Source organism: Phoenix dactylifera, chromosome 10 (assembly GCF_009389715.1).
Source record: "Phoenix dactylifera cultivar Barhee BC4 chromosome 10, palm_55x_up_171113_PBpolish2nd_filt_p, whole genome shotgun sequence".
NCBI lineage: Eukaryota > Viridiplantae > Streptophyta > Magnoliopsida > Arecales > Arecaceae > Phoenix > Phoenix dactylifera.
Window position 1 is genome coordinate 4,905,395 of NC_052401.1, and position 13,990 is coordinate 4,919,384.

Sequence of the window (13,990 nt, forward strand, 5' to 3'; positions counted from 1 at the left end):
ATAGCAAACCAGCCTTAGCTGAATCTAACTACGAATGCTAACCATGTCAGGGGTCTCAAGTGTTATAGTCCTATATCAACTAATAAAAAAGGTGCCACATGGATTTATTAGTTTGGACTGATCCTCTCCCTAATAGCTTAAGCTTTCCACAACAGGTAGTATCAAAGTCAAGCCCATGATGCATTACGACCTTCATTAGTTATGTAATTTCTTTGTTAAATAATATTAGGGATGAGGATCCAGGCCGTGGGTAGACTCCCTCTCTCAAGGAATCGACATGATAGATGGAAGAGATTGTTATAATCCTACATTGACTAATGAAAAGGATACCACACAAGTTTATTAGCATGGATTGGTCTTTTTCCCAACAACACGAGTTCATTGTGAATCCGTGACACAATGAGACTCCCTTGGAAGCCATGCCCCTCCTTTAAAAGGCATTTATTACATCGTGAAGGTAATATGGTTGCCAATTTCCTGGCAGATATGGCTACCTCTCCCAGGTTAGGTGAGCTAGACTGAAAAGGCTTTTCCTCCCCTTCCTTGCTATGCTTCTGGAGGCTGATGCAAGAGGTTTGGTCTTTCTGAGGGCATCCTTAGCTATGGCCCTATTATCTTAAAAAGTAAAATAAAATAAAATATTTTTTTAAAGAAAAAATTCTTGACTAGACGTAGGCCTACAATTAAATCCAATCATGTCCAGCTAGTTTGATACTTCGAGATCCAAGCACAATTTTTTTTTTTTTTTTTAAGGAGAATTCAGGTGCAAAGTTTGCTTTTGGATTATGCCTATGTTGGCTACGGGTTTAATTCCCCATAAACAAATCTGGGCATATAGAATATCACATATATGCTCTTCAGACACAGCAAGTTTTCCAATATCTTACCCTTCTACATGCTCAAGAAAAGTGGATATCAAAAATCTTACATAGCTGCAATCAACTCTGCTTTCCAACTGATCAATTATTACATTCACGCGTACATCTCTGAAGGTACTTCATGGTACCTATAAATTTGACATCCTCCATTACTATAAATTGGGCAAAGTCCACATTTGATGTGTTAATAAGAGCTATGAACTACCACAAGTAGCAGCTGAGGCTTCCTGAGCCTTTTTCTCCCTCTGCTTTTCCCGGCGCTTCTTGTTTCGCAATGCATTTTTGCTTGTTTCTCTGGATCCATGTAAATACATCCACATAAATAAAAGAAATACCCCACAAAGAGAGAGAGAGAGAGAGAGAGAGAGAGAGAGAGAGACTCACTCTGCAGGAGCAATCCCCCCAAAGAGCTGTCATTTACAGAAACGAATATCATTAGAATGTCTTAAATATCAAACTGCTGATAGCCTGCAAAATTATTGTGCATATTTCGTATGATAGTACTACCCCTAGCTCCTAACAACCATAATTTTTGAAATTATGGCCGATATCCAGGAGATATTTTGGTCTACAAAATATAAAATTTGAAAAAAATGCTGGTGATGAGACTAGTGAATAGGGCTATATCAGAATGCTGATGAAAGCTATTAGGGATAAAAGCATATATAAGCAATATATGAAATACATATTTAGTACGGATAAAAATGAGAGCCAAATTTAATTTAGTGATGGCAAAAAGGTGGGCCAATCTGATCATTTTTGTTATCAATCTAAAATGCTGAAAAAACAATGATATAGATAAACACATTTGCGATCAAACAAGAGTTAATTATACCAAGTGAAAATGCATTTCTAGGACACATGGGGGAGAATGGATCGGACCTTTGTCTGTTTGGAACCGTTCTTGTCCAAATCTATTCGGATATGGATATAATTCATGTCCAAATATCTATTACTGTTTGCAATTCTATTTAGTTTTATATAGCTCTAATAACTCCAAAAGAAAATAACCAACAATATCAACGTATCTTTGTTTAGTCTTTTTCATTTTTCCTGTACAATGATATGTTTGATTTGATCCATTTCATCCTTAATGATCGGTTTTTTAATCCAAAAATGTAACTTGGCAGAAATATTATGATCCAGCAAGAAAGTTAGATAATTGACAGGATGCAATTTCAACTTTATGACTTCTTGTATGGTCATTTGTTTGTTTTATAATAACAATAAAAAGTGTTGAGAAGTTTATCAACTTAATATGATAATATAAAATGGAATCATATTTTAACCATAAAATTTAACTATCTGAGTTATGTCGATATTAATCTTTGTAATTGTCAATATCCAATCCGTATCTTAATACATCTAAAACAAATAAAAAATGATGTCACAGTGCATGGATAGTAGAGTTTGGGAAAGTACTAGACATATGCAGCCTTACCCTCATGCAAAGAAGTTGTTTCTGTATTTCGAATCTATGACACTGAGTCACAATGGAGTAATCTTACCATTGCACCAGATTGTTTCTGTGCTTCGAACCCATGAAAACTAGGTTATAATGGAGCAACCTTACCTTTGGACTAAGGCACACCCTCTAAATACATCTAAAACAAATGAGTACAAACTTTAGCATCTAACGAATATCCATATTTATATTCTTATTTGTCAGATAAAAATACACTGATAACCGATCCAAATCCAATCTGTTTTCAGCTCCACTATGATGTCATGAATGATTTTTTAAAGATTTATAACTAATGTTACGAGTAAGGTAATAACAAGGCCCGCCAATATTGTATGGTCATGAATATTGGGCAATAAAGAGACCCAATGACATGGTACTGGTAAGGATGGCAAAGTTAAGCGGAGGTGTGTACAACTATAGAGATGCGTACATCAAAATAAGAATAATAGTTCCCCAATTGGAAACACAGTGGCGGCAAAACAAGAGTGAGATGGCATGAGAATGCGCAGAAGTATCTGAGTATGATTTTATAGTGAAAGAAGGAAGCTCAAACTTGTGCTGAAGGTTCAAGAAGAGAAGAGAAGAGCCTAACGACTTTGGTTTTCTTTTTTGAGGAAAGCTAAGATAGAATTGATAGAATATAAAACTTGAAATGACTTGCAGTGATATCGTATGTAGCAAAGTTGTTAACAAAAGCTTGCTGGTTACAATTACAGGGCTCTCTTAAAACTATAACACTTCCTCATCTTCCTATTCCTCATTAGATGAACAACTTTCACATCTAAATGTCATACAAAGAGTGGACTCAGCAGAAGAATTGAGGATCTATTAATATGTCACAGCAATTCAAGAATTTATTGTGGCCCGTAAAACATAAAATTCCCTATGAATACACAGAAGAGAGCACTACTTGCACATTTTTATAATACAAAAGCATGATAGTCATGGCATTCGTCCAAATTGATATGATATAATAAAACAGCAGTGCGTATAAGTATGAGTGCTTTATCTTGTTCCAACAATTGCCTAAAACCACAGTAGCCGTCCATCCATATAATGAACTCCATTCCAACTCTCAAATACTTGCAGCCACAACTTCCATTATGACAACCATAGGTGGAATGGAGGGGGCTGTTGAAACAGAAAGCTTTATAGAATCCTAGTTTGACAGGGATTCTCATATTGCACCTAACCCATGTATGAAGTTCCAACAAACTTAATACTGACCATTCAATTCCAATCTGGTTAGTCTATCTATGAGATCCAATAACAGCACATTAGTCCAATCCACTCATATTAATTATCTGGGTAGCATAACAAGCTTTTTTTTTTTTCAGGAATTGATAACATGCAGCCGCAGACGCCTTAAACAACAGCAAATCCAATTTGGGGCCTATAGGTCCTTTAACTTGGAATATCCTTCAGTCAGGTAAGACATTGTCCTTCCAGATTTTCACTTGCAACTTGAAAAAGAACGAGAATTTTCTTTAAAAAAAATTCTCACTCTTTGCTGTCTTCATTACTCTTATATTTTCTTTCTAACTTCCATTTTTTGGCTTAAAATATTTTTCATTGGAACATTGGAACTATGCTATACAACTGCCAGTGTTGCATACACAACCAGGCCTAGTCTACTAGCAGGTGGTATTCAGGCACGAGCTGGTCAAGACCACAGCATACATATATAAAAATGCACAAACTACCTTCTAGTCTACTTGTAAAAGAAATACTAGTCATTTTTAGATGAATAAGTTGTCTCTCTTTTTTTGCTAACTTAGAAACTATCACAAGACCACATAAATTTGAATAATAACATATGATAAGACTGAATGCATACCTCTGCTTGAACTGCAGCAGCACTCTTAGCATGTGGAGGACGATAGGCAGCAGGTTTTTGCACAGTATTTGCAGAGATCTTAGTGGACGCTTGTGATGATTTAGGATCTTGTGCTAAAACAATAAATGAAATTCATGAGCCAGACATGCACGAGATTTATAGTTTTTATGAATTATGGAAATAAAATGACCTTGTTTTTTTGGTTCATCAATCTTTAAAGTATTGACAGACTTCACAAGATCGGTAATATCACCAAACTTTTCAGGTGCTTCCGGCTTCCAAGCAGCCTGCATCATTAATATCATTCAATTATAAAAAAAATCTGAGAGCTGATTTTGACATGCCACTCACTAAGAGCCAACTCAATATATAACATGGTTGTGCAGAGTTGGAGAAGTTTGGGACTACTCTAGAGTGACAGACAGACCTGATACAACTTATTGAACATCTTCTTAAAATACAGGGTGCCATTGTGGTGGAATATTTTTATCCTTCAGGGAGAAAGTAGAGTCATGTTAATCACAATTCATTTGGCTGAAACTATTGAGAAAATGAAGGTGCAACATACCCATTGTCTATTTGTAACCGTGGTGCTGTTGTGGCTGTCATGAAATAGTGTCCATCAGGAGACCATTCACTTGTCACAGAACATTCTGCCTTCGTTGTTCCAAGCAACTTCTTTTCTGAATAATCCCAAAAGGCCTGAAAAGGAATCAAAGCACTCAACTCTGATGCAAAGGAACTATCGAAAAAGAAAAAAATGCTTTGCATAAAAAACTTCATTGATGCAAAGGAACTACAGAAAAAGAAAAAGCTAACTTGTATAAAAACTTCATTGACTGTCATGCATTCCATGAAGGTGTCGAGAGCTAGCTATCCTGATTGGCTCGATGACTTGAACCAACAAAATTTGTACCTAGGCTTACAAAATTTGTACCTATGCTCTTGGACCAAGACTAGGCCTAAGAATTTGAAGCCTAAGCAAGCTTAGACAATGGTCGGGCTTAGGATTTTAACAAGATTCAATTTTGGCTGAGGCCGCATCTGGCCCAAGCAGAGCCCAAAACTATATAGAGCTGAAGATTATCATATTTGGATCTGTTTCAAGCAGACATGTACAAAACTAGCCCAGCCCCGTCCTGGCTCTGTCTTAGTTGGGCCTTCAATTAAACTTTCTGGCCTAATGAGTTTGGTGGGTTCAAGTTTTTTCAACTATGAATTGGGCCAGAGTTGGGTTCTTTAGATTATAGCATGGCACAAGCCAACATTACAACTGATTACATAAATATCTAAAGCATATGTTTTATATCACACATTGTAACTTTATAAGTTATGCACATACTTTTAACATTCAAAAACCTAAGTAAAAGATAGGGGTGTTGGACTCCAGAAAATCCTAAAACCAGCTCCCTTTCTCCTCTAGCTGACAAAACCTTGCAACTCTGCTCAGTCCAAGTCCAAGGTACCAGCCCTCTCTCTTCCCAATTCTCAACTCTCTACTCTCTCTCCCCTATCCCAACCAATTCCCACCTCACTAATACCAACCAAAGCCATCCACCCTTTCTCCCTCCCTCCCTACTTCTTCCTCTCTTGTCCCCACTCCTCACTACCTTGACCAATTACTGCCTTACCCTCATAGGCCAATTCTACTTCTCCCCCAATATTTGGGTCAACTACCCAAACCATGCCAATCAGAATAATCCTCCATCACACTCAAATGGGTTGCATAGGCTAAGTCCAACCAGCCCAATATAGCCAGGATGGATCGGTTGGGCCTAAGTCTTCCATTCTTTGATCGGGTTAGGCTTAGGCTTGGTATTTTAAGCCTGACTTCAAGCCAAAGTAGGCTCGAGCTGGATCATGTGTTGATAGATCATGTTGGTCTTGATCGAACCCAGCCCCTCAACAAATGCTTGTACCATAAGTTACCGGTTCATCCACAACTGGGATATAGATCTCTTTTTTAATTCTTTTCCACCACAATATTCATGTCTTTAAACAATAGTATCACTCAATGATTGATATCCATGCTCCATGTTAGCTTCTTGTTGTTCATCACCTATTTCCATTTCTTCCTCCTAACCAAAAACCAATGACTCATAATGTCTAGATTGCACTTGTTGTACCCACGATGAATTTTTCCACAATGATAACAACATAAAAATAATTTTTTCATATGAAAACTCAACTTGTATTCTAGACTCTAGATCCAATCAGGGCATTAACTCTCAAAGATTTTTGAAGATCTACTTGTACGCATATTCTTGCATATTATTTCATAATTCCTTACCAGCAACAACCTTAGATTCTAAAACTTACACAATCTTTGAGACAATGATCCTCAGAATATCTACTTTCTAGCATTCAAATTGGAGTTAGCGAAATCTTACCACAATGGTTTCCCTCAAAAAAAAATACCCCCAGTGGTTGAGTTTCAAAACCTGCATTAGAAGGATGGAAATCCTTCTTCCACCTCTGTCGACTAATAATTTTTGCGTTATTCACCCAAGAACCTCAAGGAAAAATGTTCATCGGATCATCTTCTGTCTAGAATTTAAAAATATAAAAGCCATGCTCCATATCATTGGCCATGTTAGGGTGTTAAACTTGCCATAAAGATGCAAAAGCTTCTCTTAAGACAACACTACGTAGTTCGGAACCGAGCATATCATGAATGAAGCAGGGTAAAAGTCTTGAGCTTCTAAATATTTGCTTTTGTCAACATGGGGTATACTAGATTTGCTTGAACTTTCTTTCCCACAACCTTTGTCCAATGTAGAGGTCTTGGCTGAACTAGGCCCTCTATTTTGTTAGCTTCACCTTGTAAAACCTTTGACACACTTCTATGTAGTGTTGCATCAATGATTTGAAGCAGCCGCCCCACCGATTTCCAAAGTCTCAACCCCACCGGTTGGAGGAGCCTACTCCCAACCCTCTACTTGCTTCTCCTACCCATTCAGGTGAGGAGGGGAGCATGTAAACATAAAGTAGGAAGAGAGAGGCGAAAGGGGCATAACAGAGAGGGAAGAGAACAGGTTTACATGGTTTTCAATGTGCCCTTTAAGGTACAATATAAATGTAGAAGTTTGCACTTAGAGATGTTACAAGGATATGTTTTCACCTGCTCATTTACTGCTACTTATTTTTTTGCAGAAAAACACACAAAGGAAATTTCTTGCTATTCAACAGAGCAAGATCACATCATTTTAACATCTATTTTACACAGAAATATATATATTTGTCCTCAAAGACAGTATGCAAGGGGGATTTCTATCACTAGGTTTTTTCTTTAAATATCCATTGTCTTCTACACATAAGATGAAGCTTTGTATTGCAATAAAGCAAATGAATTCGGTAAAGAAGATCTATAATTCGATCAGATGCAAGTCTTTGTGCATAGAAATTATGTCAAAGAGTATAAAGGATGATCAAAACATGAAACAAGATTAGCAATGAACAGTGTAAGGATAAATAGCAAATGAAAATTACAGAAAGTTTCCTTTGATAAATGAAGGTGCTTAAATAATAGAAATATAGACCAGTGAACAAATAATCTAGTATATTTGAAGTTATAACTGGTAAAACAGGTTAGCAAGCTTTCCTTAGTCACACTCATTTATAGCAACCTTACAACAAGAACTTATCATTTGACATTTAGAAAGGCATTTCCTCTAGCTAGTGTCCAGAAATTTGGCATTAGCTAACATCTAGAAAGTATGCATGGTGTGTGAATGCCGGCATGTTGTGTGGACGGGTGAACCAGTCCAAACACATCAAACTTCTAATAGAGGCTATCATCCTCTTAATCTGTGTAGCGTATAGCATATATTAATAGTCTAATATCAGTAAATAAAGTAACAATTGTGTGCTAACATCAAGACCCCATCCTTCACAGAAAAAGAAGTTATGGACATACCATATCACCAGGCAAATTGCCAAAACCTGCCAAACATATAACTGTATAAACAAAAGTTAAGACAACAAGTTTGAATATAAGAAACAAAGGCATCTCGATCTCCATATTGTAGCTACAAATCATTCAATAAACAACTATTGTTTTCAACAACTCTTGACACAGTCCATAACCACAATTGGCATGCCGACTGCATGTAATAGTTCTCAATGATGTTGTGCTGAAGGATACATCTTCCTTTGGGATTCCATCTGATTGTGTTATAAGGACCTTGACCAAGATCTAGCAGTGGATTGCATTTCTTGTCAAAAATTGTTGCTTTTGCAGGCATGACTGAAACAAGTGAAGGAATGTTATAACAAAAACAAGATATGCATCATGTAATAAATTAAAGAAAACATGATGCAGATAGGGGAATAGAAATGAAAGAATCAAGAGGTTACATCCATAAACAACAGCAAATTCAGAACCCGAAGAAGACCACTGGACATCATGAACAGGCCCATCTTTACCTGTGATCCATTTTTATGATCAGCAATGCTGCATGAATACACTGACAACAGTGACTTTAAGATTCAGAAATTAGAAAAACAAAACATACGCAGAGGAACAAGCCCTTCATGAGTTCCGTCAATTGTCAAGTAATTCAACTTAGATTCACCATAATAACTCTGGTTGCTTTTATCCACATCAGAGTGAGCCACAACAAGAAGTCCCGTAGAGCCATTATTCCAATGAAATTGCACAGTAGAACAACGGAAAAAGCTTCGCCTGGCAACAGGCTGAGCCTGTGCATCCTTATTACAAGAAAAGATTTGAACACTGGCTGGGATACTCTGAGCAGAAGGTTGACGTCAGATGCAAGTTTTTTAGGAAATGCTTATCCACACAGAATATGATAACTGACCTTAGATTCTGCCACAAATGCTGCAATATGAGATGCAGGAGCCTTCGAAAGCTTCACTGCAACCACACCAGGTATTTTTAACCTGCAAGTAACTCCTTTGGAAAAATCTTTGGCATCAAAAAATTGTATCTCATTTGTGACCATCCGGCAGGCAATAGATTCATCAGAACTAAATTGAATTGATGGCCTGAGGAATTAAGTATCAAACGATTAAATGAAGCATTCATAGAATAAAATCTATAGAAACAGAAGTATAGAATTAAGGTGTTTTAACAGACCATGTGGTTTTAGACATATTCTTTTGAAATTGTTGATAAACAGGAGTAGCAGTCTCTATTTCCCATAACACAACATTTTTATCTTGTGGTGTAGTGGATTTCTGGAATGTCTGGAGGTAGGTTCCACATGGAGACAGCACAGCAGCAAGGAGAGAAGGAATCTCAAAGGATCTTATCTCAGTGAACCCAGAGCAATTATAAACAACAACGGTAGAGGCGCTTTTAATCACAATAAGCCTAGACCCATTTTCGCTGAACTCAGCAGAAGTACAGGGAACTCTCTCAAGATTGACATGTGGTTGGCCATTACTGAATGGGGGTCCTCTCCAAATTGTGAATCCTTCAGGTTCTCGAGCTGAAGTAACCATGAAAAAAGTAAGAAATACTAAAACAATAAGAAAAATTGGCATAAAAGCCACAAAAAGTTACCTAAAATTTGCAGGCTTGGTGACTGATCCATGGACATTATTAGCTCTGAGTGTAATTAGACCTCAAATGGTCAAGAATGGAGGGATAGCTGACAGCTTTGAGCAGTCTCCAACTTATATCTCCTAAACTTGAGGATTAGGATACCAGTACCTGTCATTCATAGAAGGGTTTGACTTCATTATAAAGTGACAATAACCTGATAATACAGCTAGCTATGGGTCTGCTATATCAGGTGGGTTTTTGTATAGTTCCTGTTTTTTTTTGGAATTCACCAACCTAATGGATCATCCAAAGTCAACCTGATACTGTAATGGTCCAATTATAGGTTGTGTTGGATTGGTGTTCCATTTCTTTTTCTATAGAAATTGTTTATCTCATCAGCATTTGATAAATTGGATCTCAAGCTGAGTTTATTCCTCTTCCAGGTGGCTCATACCAGACTCAATTATTAATCAGTTCTGTTCTGGATTTCTGGTTATACATACTAGGGGGTCAAGACCCTACTGATTAGCTGATACATGACAGGATGTGGACATAGACCCAATCCAGTACATCCAAATTCAGATCAGATCTATGGAACAGTGATGGACTTGTCTCGATCTCTTCATAAAGAATGCAAACACATTCAATTTCATTAACTGCTGGTATAAGACACATATGAACCCCTATAAAAACCTTGCTTCTTAACCCATATGCAGATGTTCATGCATCCACAATCCAGAGCTGTACATACTAACAAAAATACAGAAGAATAAATCATACGATGTAGCCAAGAAGCAAGACAACGTTTCAATAGAATGCATGTATGTTTTATGATTACAATGTTCCTGCCCTTTTTACACTTATATTCAATTTTCAAAGATATGATATTTCTTACAGAACAAAACAGCCGAAGTGGATGTAAACTGACATAATGCAATTACAATGATATAGATATCAAAAGATTCAGAAAGTTGCCATATATCACAATAACATAGAGGTTTCATTTGATGCACAAAGTGCCTCTTGAAAGCAATCAAGCAAAGCTGGAGGCACCAAGAAATCAGCTTTCAGACTGTAGGAGCATCTGAAGAACAAGATAAAGTTGAAGCAACTGAAATGGAATCAGCATACTAATTGATACCATCAAAGATGAATCCTTGAATAAAGGTCATCCAAAAGAAAAAAAAAAAAAAGAGATGTCTAATCACCTTAAACTGCTACATGTAATGAACACACTAAAGTCCAGGTGCAAATTTGCTTCACCACATAAAGAAATGTGCTCATATAAACAGAATCCTGTCATGCAGGCATAACTAGTACTGTACAGACCCAAAATTTAAACGAACTCCATAAAAGTAACATACTGAAGAGCTTTTTAAGCTTCAGCTTAAATTATTTTCTCAGTTTATAAAGTTGAAAATTTTAAGGATCTATAGAAAATGACAAATATCAGACCGCTGAAATTTGCAATGTAACATGAAGCACAATAACCACAAGCAACATAGTACTAGCCTAACAGGGACAAGGTTTCAATATGGGTTGAAATTGAAGCTGAAAGCACCAGATATGTGTGTGTACGTGCATGCCCAAGCGTGGGTGGGGAGGGGTGGGGGCGCCTAATTGTTTTACGGTCTCTGGCTTTGATGGAAGATTCTGGCGTATGGCTAACTGAATAAGACCCCTCTCAGCCTATTCAAATATAGAACAGCATAATCAATTTAGAACTAGTGTAATGTATGAAATCTCACATGCCAACAAGGATTGAAGTGTTCTAATCTCCAAGGTGTTCAACATTTCAACTTCCAATCTCCAGAATGCCCAAAAGTTAGAGGGAAACTATACACAGTGCAGGCATGCATGCAAGCACACATATAAGTCAACTGTCATGTCAGATGATAGAAGAAATGTGATACCTAATTTTAAGAGCCCTAAAACTATAAATCAACTATATTATCAAGTATAAGACTTGAGTGTTGTAAATGCCAACAGCTACATCACATTTTCCTTTACAAGGTTTCTATCTCCATTGTCAACAATCCAGGTTGAATTAAGAAAAACACAATCAATATTGAACTGCCAAACAGTCAAGGAATGACTTCTCGCATCCAAATCTCCAAATATGTCACCACCCTAAAACCTGTAAAACTACAGCGTCCAAATTCCTAGATTTTAGGAATAATAACGCTCTCCATGATGCTTCACAACTCATTGGCTCTCATCATACACATCCTCTTCTTGATCACAGTTTCAACCTCTCTATCTAAATTGATGCGCATCATTACTTTAAAACAAATGATCAATTACATCAATAATTAATTAAATTCCCTCTTTCTTTCCCCCTGTAATTACATCCACCAATTTCAAGCCCAAGCTCTACTCACATATAATAGTTTAATCGGCACCGAGTTCGACAGTGGCATCAATTCAACATCACATCCAAATAACCAGTGATCAAGAAAACAATTATATATATGAGATTATAACAACAATCATGACATGAATGAAACATCAAAATGTCAAATATGGATGTTTCTCAGTGTATAATACTTTGTATTCGACGAGATGGACTGCTAAGAAAAACTAAAAGCAAATAAACAAGAAAGAAAACTATTTATATCGGAGAACCGTTGTTACATCAGATCTTACATAGATCATTCAGAGGGGGAATAACCGACCTGAAAGGCTGAGATCTTTCCTTGGATTTTGATCGAGAGAACTCCACAGAGCAAGAAGATAAAATTTGCGGCCCGGGATGGGTGGGAGCGTCGAGGGGTTTAAGCTGCTTCGTTACACCGCGAGATGTGTTTTAGGGTAAGAGAGAGAGAGAGAGAGAGGAGCGACGTCCGGCGGCGAGGGAAGGATGGCTAAGACGAAGGGTTCAGGCCCGGTACGTTTTAGGCCCAATAGCCCAGTTTACTGGGCTTGAAAATAACAAGTATAATCTGAGCGAGACTTGGTTATACTCAATCAATTTCGATTCGAATCTAGTCAAATCTGCATTAGATAATAAGAGTCTCATATTTATGATCCTAAGTTATTGGATATAATCTACTATCTCTAAACTACTTATATATCAAAAATCATGTAATTTGGAGCCTCCTAACCTATGTAGAAATAAATATATTTAATATGCAGCTTGATAAATTAAAAAATAAAAAACGATCACTTTCAGCCAATACCTAAATCAAAATTCAAAAACTAATTTATATATTAGGTATATCAACCACAAATTGTTAAAATTATCTACATATATATGAATGCATGCATGTATCTATATATGTATCCATTCATCCATCTATGTACGCATCTATATGTATGTAACGATCCAAATTCTTGCCCAAATAATATATGGGAACAAATATATTTAATATGCAGCTTGATAAATTAAAAAATAAAAAACGATCACTTTCAGCCAATACCTAAATCAAAATTCAAAAACTAATTTATATATTAGGTATATCAACCACAAACTGTTAAAAATATCTATATATATGTATGTATGCATGTATCTATGGATGTATCGATCCATCCGTGTACGTATTTATATGTATGTAACGATCCAAAATTTTGCCCAAAGGGTTAACTAGAAGATATTATTTAAGTTTCTTAGACCTATATATATCAAAGATATATAGTTCTTTGGATATGTATATATCTAAGATGTATGGTTCTTACACTCTTCTGTTTAAGTTTTGCCAAATATCCAAATGCAATCAAAAACATCAGGATTGGCTTGTGTTCAGCCCTAAATCCATACTGCAGCATCCCTTACTGTACATGGATTATAGACCCAGTTCATTCCGACACCATTTGTAACGGCCCAAAACTTCATTCAAATATGCTAGTCGAAAGATATTATTTGAATCCCTTAGCCTTATATATATATATATATATATATATATATATATATATATCCGGAATCTATCTAGTAAATAATTAATATTAGACTTAACATATGTTTATCCAAGTTCCAATTTGTAGTCAATATACGACAATACTAGTTGAATCGAACTGTTCGATATGGTATTGCATACTATATTTACTTTAATCCTTTTGAAAACTATATGTATAAACCCACTTAGTTATGATGTTTGAATTCAGAAGCGACCCACTATATTTGGGGGCTTAAGGCCGTTTGTCTTTAAGGCATTTCCTGCAATGGGCTGACCTAAGGCGAACTCACAAGGGGGCTTTTTTTTTTCTATTTTGTCTTTGAGGTCTTTCCTGCAGTGGGCCTTCTTTGAGCCGGGGCCCTGTGTTTGATTGGGTCAAGCTTCAAATTATGACATCAAGGTGGCAAT

The 13,990-nt window shown here is 36.5% G+C and overlaps 1 protein-coding gene across 2 annotated transcripts; it reads right to left on the reverse strand.

The window, feature by feature from the left end:
- Positions 1-833: 833 nt before the first annotated feature.
- Positions 834-12,526, reverse strand: LOC103708572 (eukaryotic translation initiation factor 2A). 2 transcript variants are annotated; one of them, XM_008793565.4, is made up of 14 exons: positions 12,365-12,524; positions 9,708-9,857; positions 9,279-9,633; positions 9,001-9,187; positions 8,695-8,929; positions 8,537-8,605; positions 8,325-8,426; positions 8,097-8,137; positions 4,749-4,882; positions 4,608-4,671; positions 4,371-4,467; positions 4,181-4,293; positions 1,263-1,288; positions 834-1,172 (listed from the first exon to the last, which is right to left on the reverse strand). In XM_008793565.4, the coding sequence occupies exons 2-14, from the start codon at positions 9,742-9,744 to the stop codon at positions 1,073-1,075; spliced, it is 1,560 nt and encodes a 519-aa protein (XP_008791787.2). In that variant the 5' UTR covers positions 9,745-9,857; positions 12,365-12,524; the 3' UTR covers positions 834-1,072. The 2 variants fall into 2 exon arrangements, 1 of the variants encoding a protein (XP_008791787.2); XR_005513656.1 differs by lacking the exon at positions 834-1,172 and having other exon boundaries at positions 1,269-1,288; positions 4,181-4,300; positions 4,376-4,467; positions 12,365-12,526.
- Positions 12,527-13,990: the final 1,464 nt, after the last annotated feature.